Source organism: Bacillus rossius, chromosome 6 (genome assembly GCF_032445375.1).
Source record: "Bacillus rossius redtenbacheri isolate Brsri chromosome 6, Brsri_v3, whole genome shotgun sequence".
NCBI classification, from domain to species: domain Eukaryota; kingdom Metazoa; phylum Arthropoda; class Insecta; order Phasmatodea; family Bacillidae; genus Bacillus; species Bacillus rossius.
In genome coordinates, this window is record NC_086334.1 from 79,855,767 (window position 1) to 79,873,351 (window position 17,585).

Below are 17,585 nucleotides of genomic sequence, written 5' to 3' on the forward strand. Positions count from 1 at the left end.
CACTTTAGCAAACGAAAAATAGATTTTTGCCTCCAGTAAACAAAAACAAGATTGCTTCCTCAAGCTGCCTAAAACAAAATGGCGGCCTCCAGCAGATGAAAACAAGATGGTGGACGTATCGCCATACATACTAGATTTAGATTCATATGTACCTTGCCATTAGTGGTGGAATGTCAGTCTGTAGGTTGCTTTAGTGGAGGTAGAATCTGTCGTATTTTTTTTATTTTTACCTCACATGTTTCAAACCGAGAACATGTTGTAAGCTCGTTTTTAAATTGAAATTTGAATATTGAAAATGTTTTAAGAAGTAAGGATTTTTCCTCATTTTATAGCTAAATAATTGCAAGTTTCCAAAATGACTGACATGAAATCCAAATCCAAGATGGTGGAATTTTTTTAACCAATAATTTTTTTCCCCTGAATTACTAACATAAAAAAATTAAGATTGCAGCCGTGACATCTTAATTAAGATTTATGAATGTTTTATTAAAAATTTTAGAATAATTTTTTTGAATTTTCAAATTTTTTTCCGATATCCTAGCATGTAATATACGGCTTTTCAAGATGGCGGCCTTAAAACGAAAATTACAACGGTTACGTAACAATTCAAAATGGTTGCCACGACATCCTAATTTTCAAGGTCATGACTACAGCGGCTTATGGCGGCTTGCTATTAGGACTCTTAAGCCGCTTTTAGAAATTTTCAAGTCGTTGACATTTTGACAACTAAAACGGGAAAATTTTCTTCAGAACGGTAATTTTTCCTTCGAAATAGAGAAATCTTTAGATTTTTAAATATTTTTGGTGAAATATTTTCTAAATAACTGGTGACTTTGGGCGGTTTTCGGCGAATATTTGGCAAATTTGTCAATTTTAAAATCATTTTTGGCACTTTTTGAAGGTCAAAGCAAGGTCGTTCAAGATGGCCGCCGTGACGTTACAATCCAAGTTGGCGGACGCCGACACCAATGCACAATCCTACTTCTGGGCTCGGACCGACATAATACTAATATTAATTTTCCATTTTGGGTTTAGTTTTTATATATATATGTATATTTTGCGGAGCTGTTAGTCTAGTCATGGTTTATAGTTGAGAAATGTTTTCTTTCACACGGGTTTTGTTCTGTTAGTTGGTATAAGTGCAGTTCCTTTTTGTACACTTTATGCATTGATTTATACTAGTATATTTGATGACATTTTAGTTTATGGAATAAAAAAATATGTCTAAAACGTTCAAACCTTATTACTTATAGTTTACATATATAATCTAAAAACACTTTTTTTTTCGTAGTTTGTAACTGTATTTTTTCTCTCATAACATCATCGTCTGTGCCTGATGGATAATTGATACAGAATATAAATAAATAACATGGTATTCGGTGATAACGTTTTTTGTAAATCGATTCCTGCATTTATTTTTTACTTTTGTAGATGTATTGGTATAAGTAATAATCAATTTTATAGTGTTTTTCTGACACATTTGTAAAATATTTATCATAACAAATAAATTATATTTTGGCATCATTCATAAAGTATTATACCTATATTTCGTAATGTAGGTAATTGTATTTATTTTTGTATACGAGATTTTCCTTTATTAGCATTAACTTATTTTTATTTATGGTTTAATTTTATGGCTAGCAAACAGATGATTTCTAAAACATGCAAACAAAAAAATTTATATAAAAACATCACAATAAAATATGTTTTGTTTTGTTTATAAATATTTTACTTTATTTTGTAAATTTTATTTATAATTTTATTTTGGTATATACAGATCGGCCCCTCCTGAACAAAAAATTATATTATTGAATATAATTAATAAGTTTTTTGATCGAGTTTAGTGAATGATAATCCGGGGTCGGCCTCAAAACATGTAACTTATACTAAGGTCACTGATGGTAATATGGCCATGTTAAGCTTTGTTTAATTTTATTTTATCTAGTTTTCGGGAAATCCCCATAAGTGTTTGATGGACATAATATCTACAGTTTTTCTTGTCAAAAACCATTAACAAAACATTTTTTAATACATGTCATTATAAAATAACTGAAAAATAATAAATACATGTATTTGGGCCATATTAAAAGCATGTGATGTTAATATGGCCAATGATTTATAGGAAGCTAAAAATAAGGTTTATTAGCACAAATCATAAATGAATTGTATTTCTGATGAATATTAAATAATATTTACTTATACATACATAAGAATAAACAGCAAATATATTTTTTAAAACATATAAAATACAGTTTTATTATTTTTTGATAATGAAAGTCAGATTGTAGATAAAATATTAAATTAACAAGGAACATATTGGTCTCTTTCAAAATATTCACACTATAATAAACATTTCGGGCAAATAAAAAACTCTTTGTGATCTTTGGTGAGGCCAACACATTCTTCATGGACATATATTTCACAAACTCCGCACAGTCTCATATCCTTCACTTCATCATTGCAACAAATTGCACAGTACCAACTCTCAGACTTCTTTGAAGCAGTCATCTGGCGAACAGACTTTGTATTATATTTTTTGCTGTTTCCACTGTTCTTGCTGCTATCTAACTTTACATCCTTGTTATCTTCAAATAAAGATTTATTCAGTACAACACCCCTGTTGTTTATAGCAGGTTTCATAACCCGTGTGGTTTTCCGTTTTTTCTTTGGTGTAGGTAGCATTTCTCCAATGGAACCACGCCTGGACAGATTTGCAGTACTTTCGGGAATATGCAAACTATCAGAGTAATCTGAAGAACTTAAAGGTTGTGCCAAGTCTCCTGTGATATCTGAATCAGATGATGAACTGGTGCTGTGTCTAGAACCAAGCTGGCTAACATTTGTCTGTAGACCAGACGGACCTGCCAATGAATGGTCGTCATTGGCATTATGTTGTTCCTGCAACGCATAAGCGGTTACAGTTTCGTCTGCCATTTTTGTGTTAGGTGGCGGAAGCTCAGTAGCTATGCTGGGTGCAAAGGCCTCTTCTGGAATCACGAACGGATTGAAGGGGAAAATGCCAGTAGCCTTAAATCCACTTTTCATGTTTGCTTGTGTCATTAACTTTTCCCATGTTGGTGTAAAAACATCAGCAAAGTTCAATTTGGAAATGTCTTGCTGTTCTTTGTGCATATTAAAATAAAGGAGTGTGTGCTGATCCCAAAAAATCTCAAAACTTTGGAAACAACCTTTGTCTAAAGGCTGTAACTCATGAGTCGTGTTTGACGGAAGACAGTACAAAATAATTTCATTCTGTTCTGCAACTTCACATATGCTGTAGTCTAAATGTGACTTAGCCCCATCAAAAATCAGAAGACAAGGCCCACTTGGCTTGAACCTAGAGAAGTGATTCAGGAAGGACACAAAAGATTCGGTTGTCATGCTACCTTTTCGAGTCATTATTGTTGTTGAACCTGTAGGTAAATTTTTTTCCCAAGCTGGATTTTTTCTTAATCCAGGGAATAGGATCATTGGGGGAATGACATTTCCAGTAGCATTTCCACAGGCTACAACAGTAACACTCTCGCCACGTTCCTTTGCAACAATATGGACGCGCTTTGACCCCTTTTTCGCCAAAACCTCTGGATCTTTGTGCAGTTGTAACCTACAACCCTTCTCATCCATGTTGAATATTTTTTCAGGGAAGTTTAAAAACTTGTTCTCAGCAAGGACATTCTGCAATTTTTCAAAATGGTCTCCAACTATGAATTTGTTAAGCTTTTGAGCTCGGGCAGGATTTAGCCTTTGAGCTTTTCGTTTGCTAATTTCAGGATTTCTGGCCAAAAAGCCATTCAACCAGTAGCGACCTGCAGTTTCTTTAGTGAACCGGTGAGTTATCCCATTTTCACGGCAGTATTTAAAAACATTTAACTTGAGCATCTTTGATGTGAGTGGATAACCAACATCTGCTAGACGAATTATTCTCCTGCTAAGTTCCCTCTCTTCCTCAGTTTTGAGTGTTGCCTTACAACCCAATTTTTATTTAACATCTTGGTTATTGGAAAGATAACGGCGAAGGGTTCGCCTAGGCACGACATACCTTTTACTTGCTGCATTAACAGATAGGTTGCCAAGTCTTACAGCATCTACTGCCTTGCTGAGTCCATCTTGTGTCCAACTACCCCGCTTCTTTTGTGGATTGAAGGGATTCATTTCTGAAACAAAAAACAAATAATTAACATTAGTTACAATTTAATTATAAGTTATTATTTTTGGCGCTATAATTAATGTATCGTGATATTTTTTATGTAATTTAATTAATTTTTATATAGAATTATTGAAAATATAATATCCAGTGTGCTCTTTCAATAAATATTTTCCTGCAAAACAAGTTTCATGATATTTTCACTTCATTACATTTTTACATATTATTCTTAAAAATATATTTTCCATTGTGCACTTTAATAAATATTTTCCGGCAAAAATGCACCAGACAAAAACAATTTAAATATACCCAGTGATGGCATCTGAGGAGTTTTTTTTAAGTTGTCATTTTAGGTAGGTATCCTGTGTGAGGTACACATTTTTCTGTAATTTTTATTACTTGTCTCTGTAAAGGTATATATTAATTACAGTAATAAATAAACTCGTAATAAATAATAAAATCACATACACTAATAACAATTTACCTACGAGGGGACATACAGTATGTATAAACCATTTCATTCACAAAAGGTTGCTAATATGGCCAACTGCAGCTAATATGGCCACATGGTTGGCCATATCAACAACCTGGGTGACATTTCAAAAAGTCGATTATAGTTTTTAAATGGTTGAAGGTAATAAATCTTTTTAAAATACATTTAAATAAGCATAGAAATCTACGCACTGAGACATCAAATTTCTGACAATATCTAGTAGTACACTATTAAAACAAAATATAAACTTACCGGAGTAAAATAAGAAGAGTTCTCTGCTCGCAGCAAAAACCCATGAAAATGGCGCCTCCCTGGTGGTGTGCGTGCTGCCCGGACCCGGCAAATCTGTGAGCTCTCGACAATGGTGTTCCGAAGAACATGCCAGCACATTCTATCGGTATCCGCACGAACTACGTCAATGGCAGCCAAATGGCCATATTACCAACATGGCCATATTACCATCAGGGACCTTATTTATTTCATTCAGCTATGTGGAAAAAAAGTACAAATTAACCAACATTAATACGATGAATACATAGTTGCGTAAACAAGTACTGTATCACGTAAGTATTTATCCGTGAGATTATAAAAATTTTCCTTTCCCGTATGTAATATTGTCGCGAAATTAAATTAAATTAATAAACAAGGTTATTAATATGTTCCTTAGGGAAAAATGATTTATTTTACTTCATTTCGTCTCACACTTTGCTTAGACAGAGAAAAAAATGTTGTATTGAGATTACATCATTTTTAAACGCACATAAGCGTCACCTGCTTGACGAAGCGAAAACAAGACATTGATACCAAAAACATCTCAAAATTTCTTATCAGCTACAAAACCATAACGAGTTGGGCTAAAGTACTAGCAAATTTAGCGAAATAATTTCTTAAAGCTTGCGCATTTTATTTTCAACTAAGTACTAAAATGGAAGTTTGAAAATTTATGAGTGTGTTTATGTATGAATAGGCTTTTATGCAAACACATTTTTGAGTTTTAACATAGATTTTTATGAAATATTAAAATATAAAAAGCATGGTTGATTGTGTACCGCCACTGGGCCCGAGGACGGCTGCGTGGCTGAACCCAGTGGCCGGTGGTGCATGCGAGCGTGCCGTGTTGCAGGCTCCGAGCACGAACGGCCACATCGGCTCGCCGCAGAAGTCTCCCTCGAAGATCCCGGCCAGGCGGGGTGCGGAGTCGCCCGCCAAGAGCAGCCCCTCTTCCTCCAGGTCCACGCGCCCTGCGCCCGAGCCTGGCGACAAGAAGAGTGAGTGTGCATCAGTGCATGCATCAGGCCGGCAAGTCTCCCACACCAGCCTCGACCGAGCCGGCTAAATCTGGAAGCTAGGCTCTGTCGAGAGCTGCTGCGGGACCACGCACGGAACACTTTCCGTTCATCAAACATATCAAATACACAGCATAAAAAAACATTTCGTTTGGTTTATTCACAAAGCTATTATCTTTAAAAGATTTGTGCAATGGGAGTGCATGACATGATGTAGGCTTTTGGACATACGCCATTGCTTAGCACATGTATGTCTGTAGAACTACAAAAAAAATAAATAAATAAATTAATTAAGCAAAAAATTGCTGTTGTCAGGATTTGACGCCACACAATATTCCACAACAGGAATATGGTCAACAAACAAAGAAAAACAAAGAAAAATGAACTAACAGAATGAAAAAAAAAACCATAAATGATGAAAGCACAAAATTACCGAACCCAAAAAATTCAGCACAACAGTTGAAACGAGACAAAACCACAGCAAAACGAAAAGACGAACCAAACACAATAGTTTTCCAAAAACAATTAAACAAAAGAGAAACGAGAAAAAAACCCACAAATGATGACAGCACAAAATTTTTTACCCAAAAAAATTCAGCACAACAGTCAAAACGAGACAAAAACACGACCAAACGAAAATACGAAACAAACACAACAGTTTTCTAAAACCGAAACAAGCGAACTGCTATCTGCTCCCGTCCTCAGGTGCGATTAAGTAGGGGCATCATCATATTGCCATCCGGGGCAGTAAGCGTGGGTGAGGCCAGAAAAGAAGTTTCTATAACTCGCTAAGTGCATAGTAATTAAGGTGCACTCCACACTGGTGAATAATCATTTGAATGGAGGGTGGGGTGTCTGTGTTGTGGGATAAGTTTGGCACACGGGCCTGTGTATGCGCTGGTAGGTTGTGTAATGCTATAAAAATTACGTGTACCTAATTCGGCGGGGGAGAGAAGCTCCCCACCAGCTAGATCGGCTAACTGGCGTGATGTAGTGTCGTGTTGGTGTGCAATAGAGGCTTGTCGGTGTGCTGTATATGCAAGTGAACTAATTAAACTCGGGTGTGGCGTGTAGTGTAAAGTTGTGCGAGCCGCTCCTCCGAACCCCTGGGAACACAGAACATGCATGGGTTTTAGCCCATATGTGCATGTAATAAGTAGTCCTGGCCGACACTCGCACAGGCATATCATCGTGTGGTCGTGTTGGTGAACGAAAAAAGAAAATACATAGGTAAGTACTCTACTGGCCGCCTAAGGGACCGAATTATTGCGTTCCAATATAGTTCAGTCAAAGTTAGGCTGAGCCAGTATTGCTGTAGCTAGCCCTCAGGCTGTTGTCTTCTACACCTGAAAAAAAGAAGGTGAAATTAATAACTTAAGGTCGTCCTATTCAATTATTGTTCGAGCAGAGAAATGCTCTCGTCCAGGTTTTTTTTTTAATTTATTATAAATTTTTAATTTTTTTTTTTACTTTTTTGTAATTTTATTATTTTACATTTTTTTGTTTCTTTTTGTAATTAAATCTAAATAAAAAACTACTATACAAGCCCCCAGAGCCCTGCCCTGACAGGCATGCATGACTCTCGGCCCGGATCCCCAGCGAGGGCTGGAGTAGCTCCCTCTACCAGTTCACCTGCATGATTCTGCCTTGACAAGGTGCTACGACGTGTGTGTGAATTGTCGCGCGTATTGTAGTGGTGCAGCTGTAGAGTTTTACGTACCCCGGCGAAGGGAAATATATTTTTTAGGTGATGATTAGTTTACGGAATTAGCTTTGTTTATTCAAAATCCCATGGCTTTCCGAAACGCGGCCGGCACTGGAGGTGAAGCCTACCAGGCGGGTCTCGCCCTTCAGGCATAGGGAGTCAGCCCTAACAACACAGGCAGTGAACCCGAGGGGGCCGTACATACACCTGCGTGCTTCGGACCATTCTGAATTGTATAGGCCGTGTAAACTTTAAACTTTAAGCTGTAGGCTCCGCGCGGTGTGAACACGCCCGGAGCTGGAGTGTGACTGCCCTGGGGACAGACGGAAAAATAGTTTGGTTTGGCGACCCTCGGTGGCCCGACCAATCAGCGCGCTCCAAGGCCCGTGATTGGTCGGCCCCCCGCAGGCCGCCGCAAGAGGTGTTCGGGATGCTATTTTATGAAATTTTAAAGTTATTGAAGACTTTTTAAAAACTGAATCTATGTCGCTTTCGTTTTTAATAATTATTGTTTTCATTTAATCGAGGTTTTTTATGTTAACGTTGCTCGGACGGGTCGTATATCGCTATTGAGTTTATCCGTGCGTTTTCGTGCTGTGGTAAATCTAGGTACATTTTATTATTATACTTTGATTGTATTTCGCGGATGAACGGAATTTTAAGTGCGTTATGGATAGTTTCGTTGTTCGTAAATCTATTGGAATCTAATATGGCCCCTAGGAAATTATTATTTCTTAACTTGTAGCCGATTTATATGGTGATTTGCAGAATAGCAACAGACCTCGCATCCATATAGCAACTGCGGGCGTAAAATTTGAGTGTAACGTTGGAGTTTTTTCCTGCGTGGTAAATTAGGCACTTTTAACATTGGGTACAGGCTTCTTAAGGATCCTGTTGCAATGTTTGTTGCTCGAGCGATTTGTTTTCCCCATAGTAATGTTCTGTCTAGCGTGAGTCCTAGATATTTTGCCTGTGTAACATTAGGAATAGGTTGATGAAAATTTTATTGTTCCCTGTCTTGTCTGCCTCTACGTTTTGAAATTACAAGCGTGGTTGATTTTGCTGCATTTATTTGTATTCGCCACCGAGTGTAAAATTGCTCAAGTGCTGTCAGCTATCGTTGGACGCATACCATGGCATATTTTAATTTTACAGATTGTTTAATTATGGCTGTATCGTCCGCATACTACTGTACGTAGGCGCTTGCATGCGGTATGTCTGCTGTGTAAATATTATAGTAGAAAGGAGAGAGTGGGGAGCCCTGCTGCACCCCAGCTGTAAGTTCGCGAGTAGTCGATTTAACCCCGTCCAGAGCAACATAAAAATTATGACGCCATAAATAGTAGGTCACCAGGTATATATACGTGTCGGGGAAATTGAAGTTTATTCATTTTTGAATAAGGCCTGGAATCCAGACTTTGTCGAATGCTTGTTCTGCGTCGTGCATTGTCATTACTGTGTAGGCTTTAGATGGGTTATTGAATCCGTCGGTAGCATCTTCAACGATTTTGCAGCAGTTGCCGCCTCCCGGGCTAGCAGAGCGCTCCCTTCCCCTCCATCCTTTCCCCCTCTCCACCTTGCCCCAGCCTTCCCCTCCGCACTTCCCCTCCTTTCCCGAGGCTTCCCGTCTTCCCTTCTCCTCGTTTCTCGAACCTTCCCCTCCGCCGCTTTTCTCTATTGTTCTCGAAAGACTGCTCGCCTGTATATAAGGCCGCGAGTTTGCTTAGGCCGGCACTGTCTTCAGTCACTCTCGCTCGTAGGCAGTCCGCTGGGAGGAGGCCGCGCTCATGGTTGATTAGTTATGTTAGAAGCTTCGCTTTAAATCCACTATGGATCTCTGCCTTGTAATTTCCGCGGGCATTAATGGTCTGTTTGCTCAAGTTTAACTTCTTTCTTACGAGCCTTCTGCTCTTGATAGAGTGGTCTAGATGGGTCTTGTACCTAATTTTGTTGGATGCTCCATTTACCACCGACCTTAATTTACATGAGTGTTTGCTTGATTATTTGTTTTGCGCATTGGGCTTCCTCCCTGTCGTAATATTTTTGTCTTTTAGCTGGGGTTCGCGATTCCCATTTAAATTTGCCATGAAAACTTATGTTGCGTGTAAACGTAATGCATAATGCTTAATATTTATACTTAATTGTTTGATAACGAATTTGCTCTGCGTGAGACTTTTATATGATTTTTGTCTGCCTGCTAAGGTCTTTTAAATGTACATTAATTAAGAGAATTTTCCTTATGCGCAGTACTTAAATACGTGTTACGTCAGGCGCATATTTCATTGCGCAAATTGTTCATGATGCTCTCTTTTCAAGCATCTGTTTTATACTCATGTTTGTAAAAACCACAACGATTAATGGGTGTTGCCTGCACATTTGTTATATCTATTTGTACCTTATCATTTTTGTTTAATGAATAAAATATATTTTTTTTCTACTTTCATGTTTTTTCTAATATAACAACATTTTTACAACTGCTGTTGTATCATACTGGAATGGTACACCATTGGTTCCCACTTAACCAGTTGAAGTTACATCGATCCCACTTACACCCAGCTTCAATTTTAATTAAGGGGTGGATTGTTGAGTGCCGTTTCATGAAACCAAATTGAATGTCTGGAATCACGTTGTGTTCCTCTGCGTGTGTTTGAAGGCACGAGAGTAATGCTTTTTCAAAAATTTTACTCATGCTGTTTAAAAGGCTTATGGGTCGCCTGTTTTCTGGAATGGCTGGGTTTTTCCCTGGTTTAGCAATTGTGATTAATTTTGCAAGTTTCCAGGAGTCAGGATATGTTTTATGTGTTAGTATAGCGTTGAATATCGACAGTAAATATTCAAGTCCCTTAGAGGAATTTTTTTAAGTGTTTCGTAATTTAGTGCGTCCGTACCGCCTGATTTATGGTTCGGACTGGCTTTAATTAGCTTTAATAATTCTCGCAAGGTTATGGGTTCAGGGACAGTTTGCGTGCATGTCTGTAGAAAGTTATTTACCGCCTGTGTTGTTGTTAAAGTGAAATTTCTGTCATTAACGTCTGTGTTCGGGGAGAATTGTTTCTCCAGTAGGTCTGCTACTGCGTTTGCCTTGTCCTCTGCAGTGTATTTAGCCCCGGTGGCTGTCATAATAGCAGGAGTTAAATTTAATTTTTTATTACCGTGGAACCTGCGAGATAATTTCCACATTTCCTGCGATTTTGTGGCTACTTCATTTATTAAGTTTCCGAAACGATTTAATTTTTTCCTGTTTTAATTTGCGCTGTACGAGATTGTTTAGTCTGTTGTATTCGTTTCTAGTTTCTGGTGTGCAGAGTCTTTGTGCTCTGTTTCTGGCTTGCCACCTAAGAGAAATATGATTATCCAGATCGGGTTAGCGTGTTCTAGTGAACTGCCTTTGTGTTTCAAAGCGGGTGTGTTTTTTTTCGGCATTTTTTACTGTGTCTGTAAATAGTTTTACGTGTGGATTTATTTCCTCAGGTGAATTTATTTTGGGGGGCTGATTTAGGGTGTGTATAAGTTCTTCCTTAGACCCGTCCCAATCTGTAATCTTTAGGTTATAATTTAAGAGCTGTATGTTGGAAGTAACATTAAATGTTATTTGTGCTAGCACCGGTAAGTGATAGGAGTTTAGTTCATCCAGAGTTTCTATATGTATCTGAGCGATTGGTATGTTTGTTAGGGCTATGTCTAAAATTTCTGGAGTGCCACCACTTACTGGATAGCATGTCGGGGAGTCAGGCGCAAGAATGACGTAGTTCCTGCTACCGCGTGGCCGTGTAAAATGTTCCCGTTTGCGTTTGTTTTTGTGCAGCCCCAGTCAGTGTGTTTTCTGTTTAAGTCTCCTGCTATAAGAAATTGATCCTCAACTTCCATTAATTTATTGATGTCCTGTGGTGTGAGTGGGTCTTGTGGCGTCTTGTATACCGCAGACATGCAAACATGTGAATTATTACTACGGACGTTTATGCTGGTAGGCTTAATATTTTCCAGTCCATTTATAGTTATCGGGTGGTGGTGAATTCCGTGTTTAATTAGTATGGCTGTACCGCCGCCGCGGAGTGCGGGGCGGTCTGTTCTGTATATTGTGTAGCCGCATATGTACGCTCGCATGTGTGGTTTTAGAAAAGTTTCAGAGATGAAAGCGACATCGATTCCGTATACAAAAAGTAACTGTTCCAGTTCATAGATTTTATTTTGGAGGCCATGTGCATTAAATATTAGAACCTGTAAAGACTTCCCCGAGTTCTGTGCCATTTTAAGGTGTAGCGAGTTTCAGGATTGCGGATAGTAGAATCATCTGTCGCTTCGATACGTCTGTTTCAGCTCGGATGGCGGCGTAGTGTGGAGAGAGTGTAGCAATGATCTGTGAGAAATTGCAGAGTTTCAGAATTTCTGCCAGCTCAAACAGATCACCAACGGTGTTAACCTATATTCTGTTCTGCGCTGGAGTGTGTGTGGTGCGTGGTTCTTTCACGGCCTGCGAGTATTTGCGCTCCGGTCGTGTCAGCTTGCTGGTTGTTGTTGTTTGTGGCTTGTTGACCACCTGGGCGCGCGGCTGTGCGAGAGCGGGTGGGTGGGGGGGAGATCCACCTGGCTGTGCGTGGCTGGCGCTTGTTGTTGTGGCTGTGCCTGCATGGTTGGTTTTTGTGACCTGCTCGCCACCATCTTCAAGAAAATTGGACACTGCTTCCAGGCTGCAGTGTCTCCCCGCACTTTACACTAAAAACAGAATTTGTCAGATTCGTCAGACTTCTGACAGTCCTTTCGAGCGTGGTTTTCACCACACCTTACGCATCGCGGTGGCTTGCTGTAGCGAGTGTGGGTGTGGTAAAATTCTCCGCAGCTCTTGCACTGGGCGATGTCTTGTGGGCGGAATTGGTATTTCTGTACTTATACCGAAGTGTAGTGCAGAGTACTTACTGCGAGGATGTTTAATTCTGAAGCAGCGATGGTCGCGCAGAACCTCCCTGACCTGAAACGCTGTGGTTGCTCTGTGGCGTCTGACCGGGTGATCTCAAAGTTGCGGACGTCATGTACCACGAAGCCCTTCCCCGTCAGCTCCAGGGTACCTCGGTGTACAGTCCCTTAATGACGACCTTTGTGTTACGCTCGTCGGGATGCGCGAACGTGTGGTGGTAGATCTCGTTTGATTTTAAGTATGAGAGGGCTTGAGAGTAGCCTTCTCTGTTCTCGAAATTGAGTCGAAGCTCTCTCCTGCGCGTGATCGTGATTTTTGACAGTGATATCACATTTGAACAATGAAATTTCGGCACTACAGCTTGAATTAATTCCATCCTAAATACAAAGATAGTAGGTGTATTTGGTTCGTATGGGGACACCGGAGGACGGAGGGGGATTCGGGGATTACATCACTTCCAGCGGCCATCTTGTATTTAACCTTGACCTTTGACCCCAGCGGAAATTTTGTTTTCAAAAACATTTTGACATTTCGAGTTTCGTCCGCCATCTTGCAAATCTTTAATTATTAAAAGATTTAATTTAAAAAAAAATGAAAATTTATAAAAAATTAATAATTTAATTTTCAATTATCTAGCACCCCACTCCTCTACATTACGATTACATATACGAGCACCCCACTCCCCTGTTACAATGACATCGTCATCTTACACCCCACTCATCCCTGTTACAATTTTTCGTTACACCACATTCTTTAAAATAAATTTATTATCAAAATAAAAAATATATACTATCGTTGTCTGCCGGAGGCAGCCATTTTATTTAGTGGGGACCGCCATCTTGATTTCATCTGATGGATGTCATCATCGGGTGTAGGTTTCTAAAGTAAGTTAGTGTATGTAAGGTCGAGTATCAATTCTCTACCAACATTATTATGACACTTATAGACAAAAATCCACAAAAATCCACAAAATCCACAACAACCACAAAATCCACAGTCATTTCGTTGTTGTAACCACCATTTCTTCTTAAAGTCTTATCATTTATAGGTTTTAACTAAAATATATGTTATCAATACTATCGTTGTGGATGCGATAGTTAAAGTAATAATAATTTAAAAAAAAAACATTTATTACTCCATCTTAGTGAACCAGAAATTTTTCAGAATACTAACTCACAAGTAATATTCTCTTCTCATGTTTGCGTGCTCGTGTTTTAAAGCTTCATGGAAGCAGATATATTTAATGTCTGCATATAATTACATTCCTAAACAAATTCATGTTTGTGCATAGTTGTGTCTGCAGGAGACCGCCCTCTTGATTACATCCGATGTCGCCATCATCATTCTAAAGTACCTAAGTGTATGTATGTAAGGTCAAGTTTCATTCCCTGCCAGTGTTGTTTGAACCTTATAGACAAAAATTAACAAAGTCTATAACCATTTCCTTAAACTTTTATATAACAAAATTAAGGTATGTCAACAAAAACGGAAACTATAAAACAAAAAATAGAAACTATACAACAAAGTCTCAGCTTTGAGGATGCGATGGTTATAGTAATAATACTTAATAACATTTTCTTCCATCAAATTTAATTACTTAATACCTCTTAGTAGTCACAGGAACCAGAAATTTTTCAAAGTACTAACCCACAAGAAGTTAAGTATCTCTTCTAAGTAGGAACATGTTCGCGTATTAATGTTTAAAAAGCTGCATGGAAGCAGATACTTTAAATGTTTGTGTAAATATCCGCCCTCCTAAAATTTTTAATGAAAGAAAAAACACACGCAGTCTTAATCTTGCACCAGAATATTATGCTAAAAACAAAAACGCCGATTCACATTTGTTCAGTATTAGATGTGATCACACTTTACGAGAGATACCACAACTATCACATAACATTTTACGTTTCAACTTAATGTGTGATCGCTATAGATTATATGATGCAGTTACAACACTCACCTCAGCCATTACTACCGCTACGATATGCACTTCATATTAAATAAAAATAGTTGTTTAAAGTCGTGGCAAGAAGTGGAAGTAAATAAAAGATCCAAAAATATTTAACACTATTTAATAAAAAAACACACACTCCTTCAAACCATCTTCTTCCCCTTGTTAAAACAATACCATTCAGAAGGTGTTACCGACCCCCTTTAAAACACCCTGCTTCGCAGTACTTTCCATACTAGCCATCAATTACTCTGTCTACACAACTATACAAGCATCACACATCTCCAAAGTCAATAATTGAGGAATAAGTGTCTAATATTCCCCCACCCCAGCAGCAACATCCTCCACAGTCAGAGTGCAGGTGTTCACAGGTACATCTGCGAAGTCTTCCCTGGAATCTTCGTCTTCATCCATCGCAAGAGCTTCTTCCTGGCCGCTAGGCTCCTGACAGCACGCATAGAACTCATCCTCAGCAATCTTCTCATAGATGGCACGACACATATTATTAACTCTGTTAATAACTACGAATGATACATAAAACTACACTTTCTATTGCAATCCTGTTCGTGCCTGCCAAGCACACACATCACTGACGCACGGCCCATGACGTCAACACACCTACCCCTTCCCTCCTCACCATTAAACATCCACACCCCGAATAGCTGCTTCATTTAGACCAGTCGCCACACGTCCCCAGCCTGCTAATACCATTTTAAGAACCTTCGACGAACATCCCGACCTCTGGTTACTAGTGAAAAGTTTCAAACAGTACATGAATAAATACCTTTTTTTATTTATTTTAGACTTGCATTTATTAATATAAAAATTTACATTATCTCAAAAAATTAAAATTTATGTCATCAGTGGATTTTATCCAACTGATTTTCACATTTATCGAATCCTAATCACGTCACAAACAAAAGATCATCTTTCTAATGTATCAATTTTTCTACTTAATAATCGCTTGGGTACATGGTAGGCTGAATTTATTCCCCATAGAATCCGCCACGTACCGCCGAACCTTGTAAATCTTTCAAGCAGTAACACGTTGGATGGTAATTACATATTTTACAACACGGAATATTTATGTCGACCATTTATAAATACACACAAAATATTCAATTTTAGCTCTAAGTTTTATTACGCCTAGTTTATTTGCATCAAAATAAACAGTTTCCAGGAGTGAGTTATCTTTTACATTTACAGGCACCATGCCAGTTTTTCTGTATTTTCTGTAACATATAAATCCACATATAACTCCCTTTTGCTGCAAACTCCCTTCACATGACTTCCTTTAGAGCAGGAATAAATCATTCATCCAATTATCCTTTTATCTCGGTGAACATAAATTTATTGTATTTCTTTTTCCGAACATGGCTACAAGGCTAAACGGCCATAAGGGTAGGCTACATCAAAAACACATAGAAAAAATCTTTCTATAAAAATACCAAATCAGCAAATTTAAAGCTTACTGTAGAGCAGAAACTTCCCTGAAATATGTATTTATATGCTTACTACAAGACCATGTAGTTTTTGAACCATTACATATTCAGCCCAGGCTACAGACTTGACAACAAACAATCAACAAAAGGAAGCACATTTGGAAGAACATTCAACAAAAAGGAAGCACAATCGGAAGCACATTCATAGAAAAGGACGCACAATCGGAAGCAAAATCAACAATAAGGAAGCACATATGGAAGCACAATCAACAAAAAGGTAGCACAATCAGAAGCACATTAATAGAAAAGGAAGCACAATCATCAAAAAGGAAGCACATATGGAAGCACAATCAACAAAATGGAAGCAAATATGGAAGCACAATCAACAAAAAGGAAGCACAGTAGGGCTTCCTTCGCGTTTTCCGTGCATTGAGCACAGACTACCGATTGTTGTGATGACATCAACCACGCAGAAATGGCGTTTTTGCCCTGCTACCTATACGGCAGCTAATAACTGCAACCGTTATGAACGTCAGTGTGCTGACAACCTTCAGCATGACCTCAAGCAGTGTCATCTGTGTGGAAACATGGTTACTCACAGTGATAAATTGCGGTAATATCTTACAACAAGTAATGGTGCTGCCCTCACGACTTCAGTCACCTGGTGTAGCTTCTGCTTCAAAATTTTAGAAAACTCCAGCCATGTCACACATCATGAGAAGACGGCTTGCGGTCTCAACCCTAGCCATAAAATGTATCCGTGTGGGAGCTATGCTAAAGGGTTCTGCAGGGCTGGTAAATTGAAAGCACATACCAAAGTGTGCAAGGGTCCTGATCCACTATCAACTAAGAAGCAGAGAATGGCCACGCTTAAACCAATAGTCATACCTAAGCCAAGCACAAGTCGAACTTAGCTGGTTACAGAGGCGGGTTTTGACCAACATCCACAGCCTCATCATTTCAGAAGTGGGATTCTGGGGCAACTTGAAGACTTGTGTGGTAGAAAATAATACCAGTTCTGCCAAGGACACATTTACATACTTGACCTCTATCAAGGTTAAACTAATAAGCCAAATCGTAGAGGAAATTGAAGAGGATGGTCTACTCGATTATTACATCGTGCTTGAGTGCAATTGTGAAAAGCCAATGGGTATGTGTGAAGACAAGAGGACCTTCAAAACCATGAATGTTCCACTCTTTGCAGTTCGTGAAGTGGAGGATGTCATTACTGAATACATCTATAAGATATGAAAAGAGGAAGAAAACTACAAATGAAAGGGGTCCGGATGGTCTTTGTCTGGTGTTAAGCGACTACAACTACACATTAACAAGCTTGATCCACTTCGAGCTAGCTCCTACATCGAAATACCTACCTGCATCAAAGAAAAATATGTGGTGGTCAATCTGTAAATACTTAGATGAGTACATACGTTTTAAGTGTGCAATCCTGGTCAAGTTAAATGATGGTGAGCATCTGAGCATGTTAATCAGTGCTATAATGACTTGGAGGGGAAGTTCAATTCACTAACATCGAGTTTCCCAATCCACTTCGCCAGATCCCTCTGATCGAGAAACAGATTCCTGGTGCCTGCATAAACATCTATAGCATCGACGAAAACCAAATGATTGTAACATCACGAGTCGCTCTAGAA

The 17,585-nt window shown here is 38.7% G+C and overlaps 2 protein-coding genes across 3 annotated transcripts in view; one reads left to right on the forward strand and one right to left on the reverse strand.

The window, feature by feature from the left end:
* Positions 1 to 17,585, forward strand: part of LOC134533332 (microtubule-associated protein tau) — a 735,916-nt gene that overhangs the window by 627,621 nt on the left and 90,710 nt on the right. For both annotated transcript variants that reach the window (XM_063370846.1, XM_063370847.1), the window contains exon 3: positions 5,761 to 5,905. In XM_063370846.1, the coding sequence (XP_063226916.1) occupies positions 5,761 to 5,905 (145 nt within the window). The remainder of the gene's footprint in view (positions 1 to 5,760; positions 5,906 to 17,585) is intronic.
* Positions 1,903 to 5,097, reverse strand: LOC134533330 (tigger transposable element-derived protein 6-like). The gene is made up of 2 exons (XM_063370842.1): positions 4,890 to 5,097; positions 1,903 to 4,154 (listed from the first exon to the last, which is right to left on the reverse strand). Exon 2 carries the CDS (start codon positions 3,877 to 3,879, stop codon positions 2,341 to 2,343), a length of 1,539 nt encoding a protein of 512 aa, XP_063226912.1. The 5' UTR covers positions 3,880 to 4,154; positions 4,890 to 5,097; the 3' UTR covers positions 1,903 to 2,340.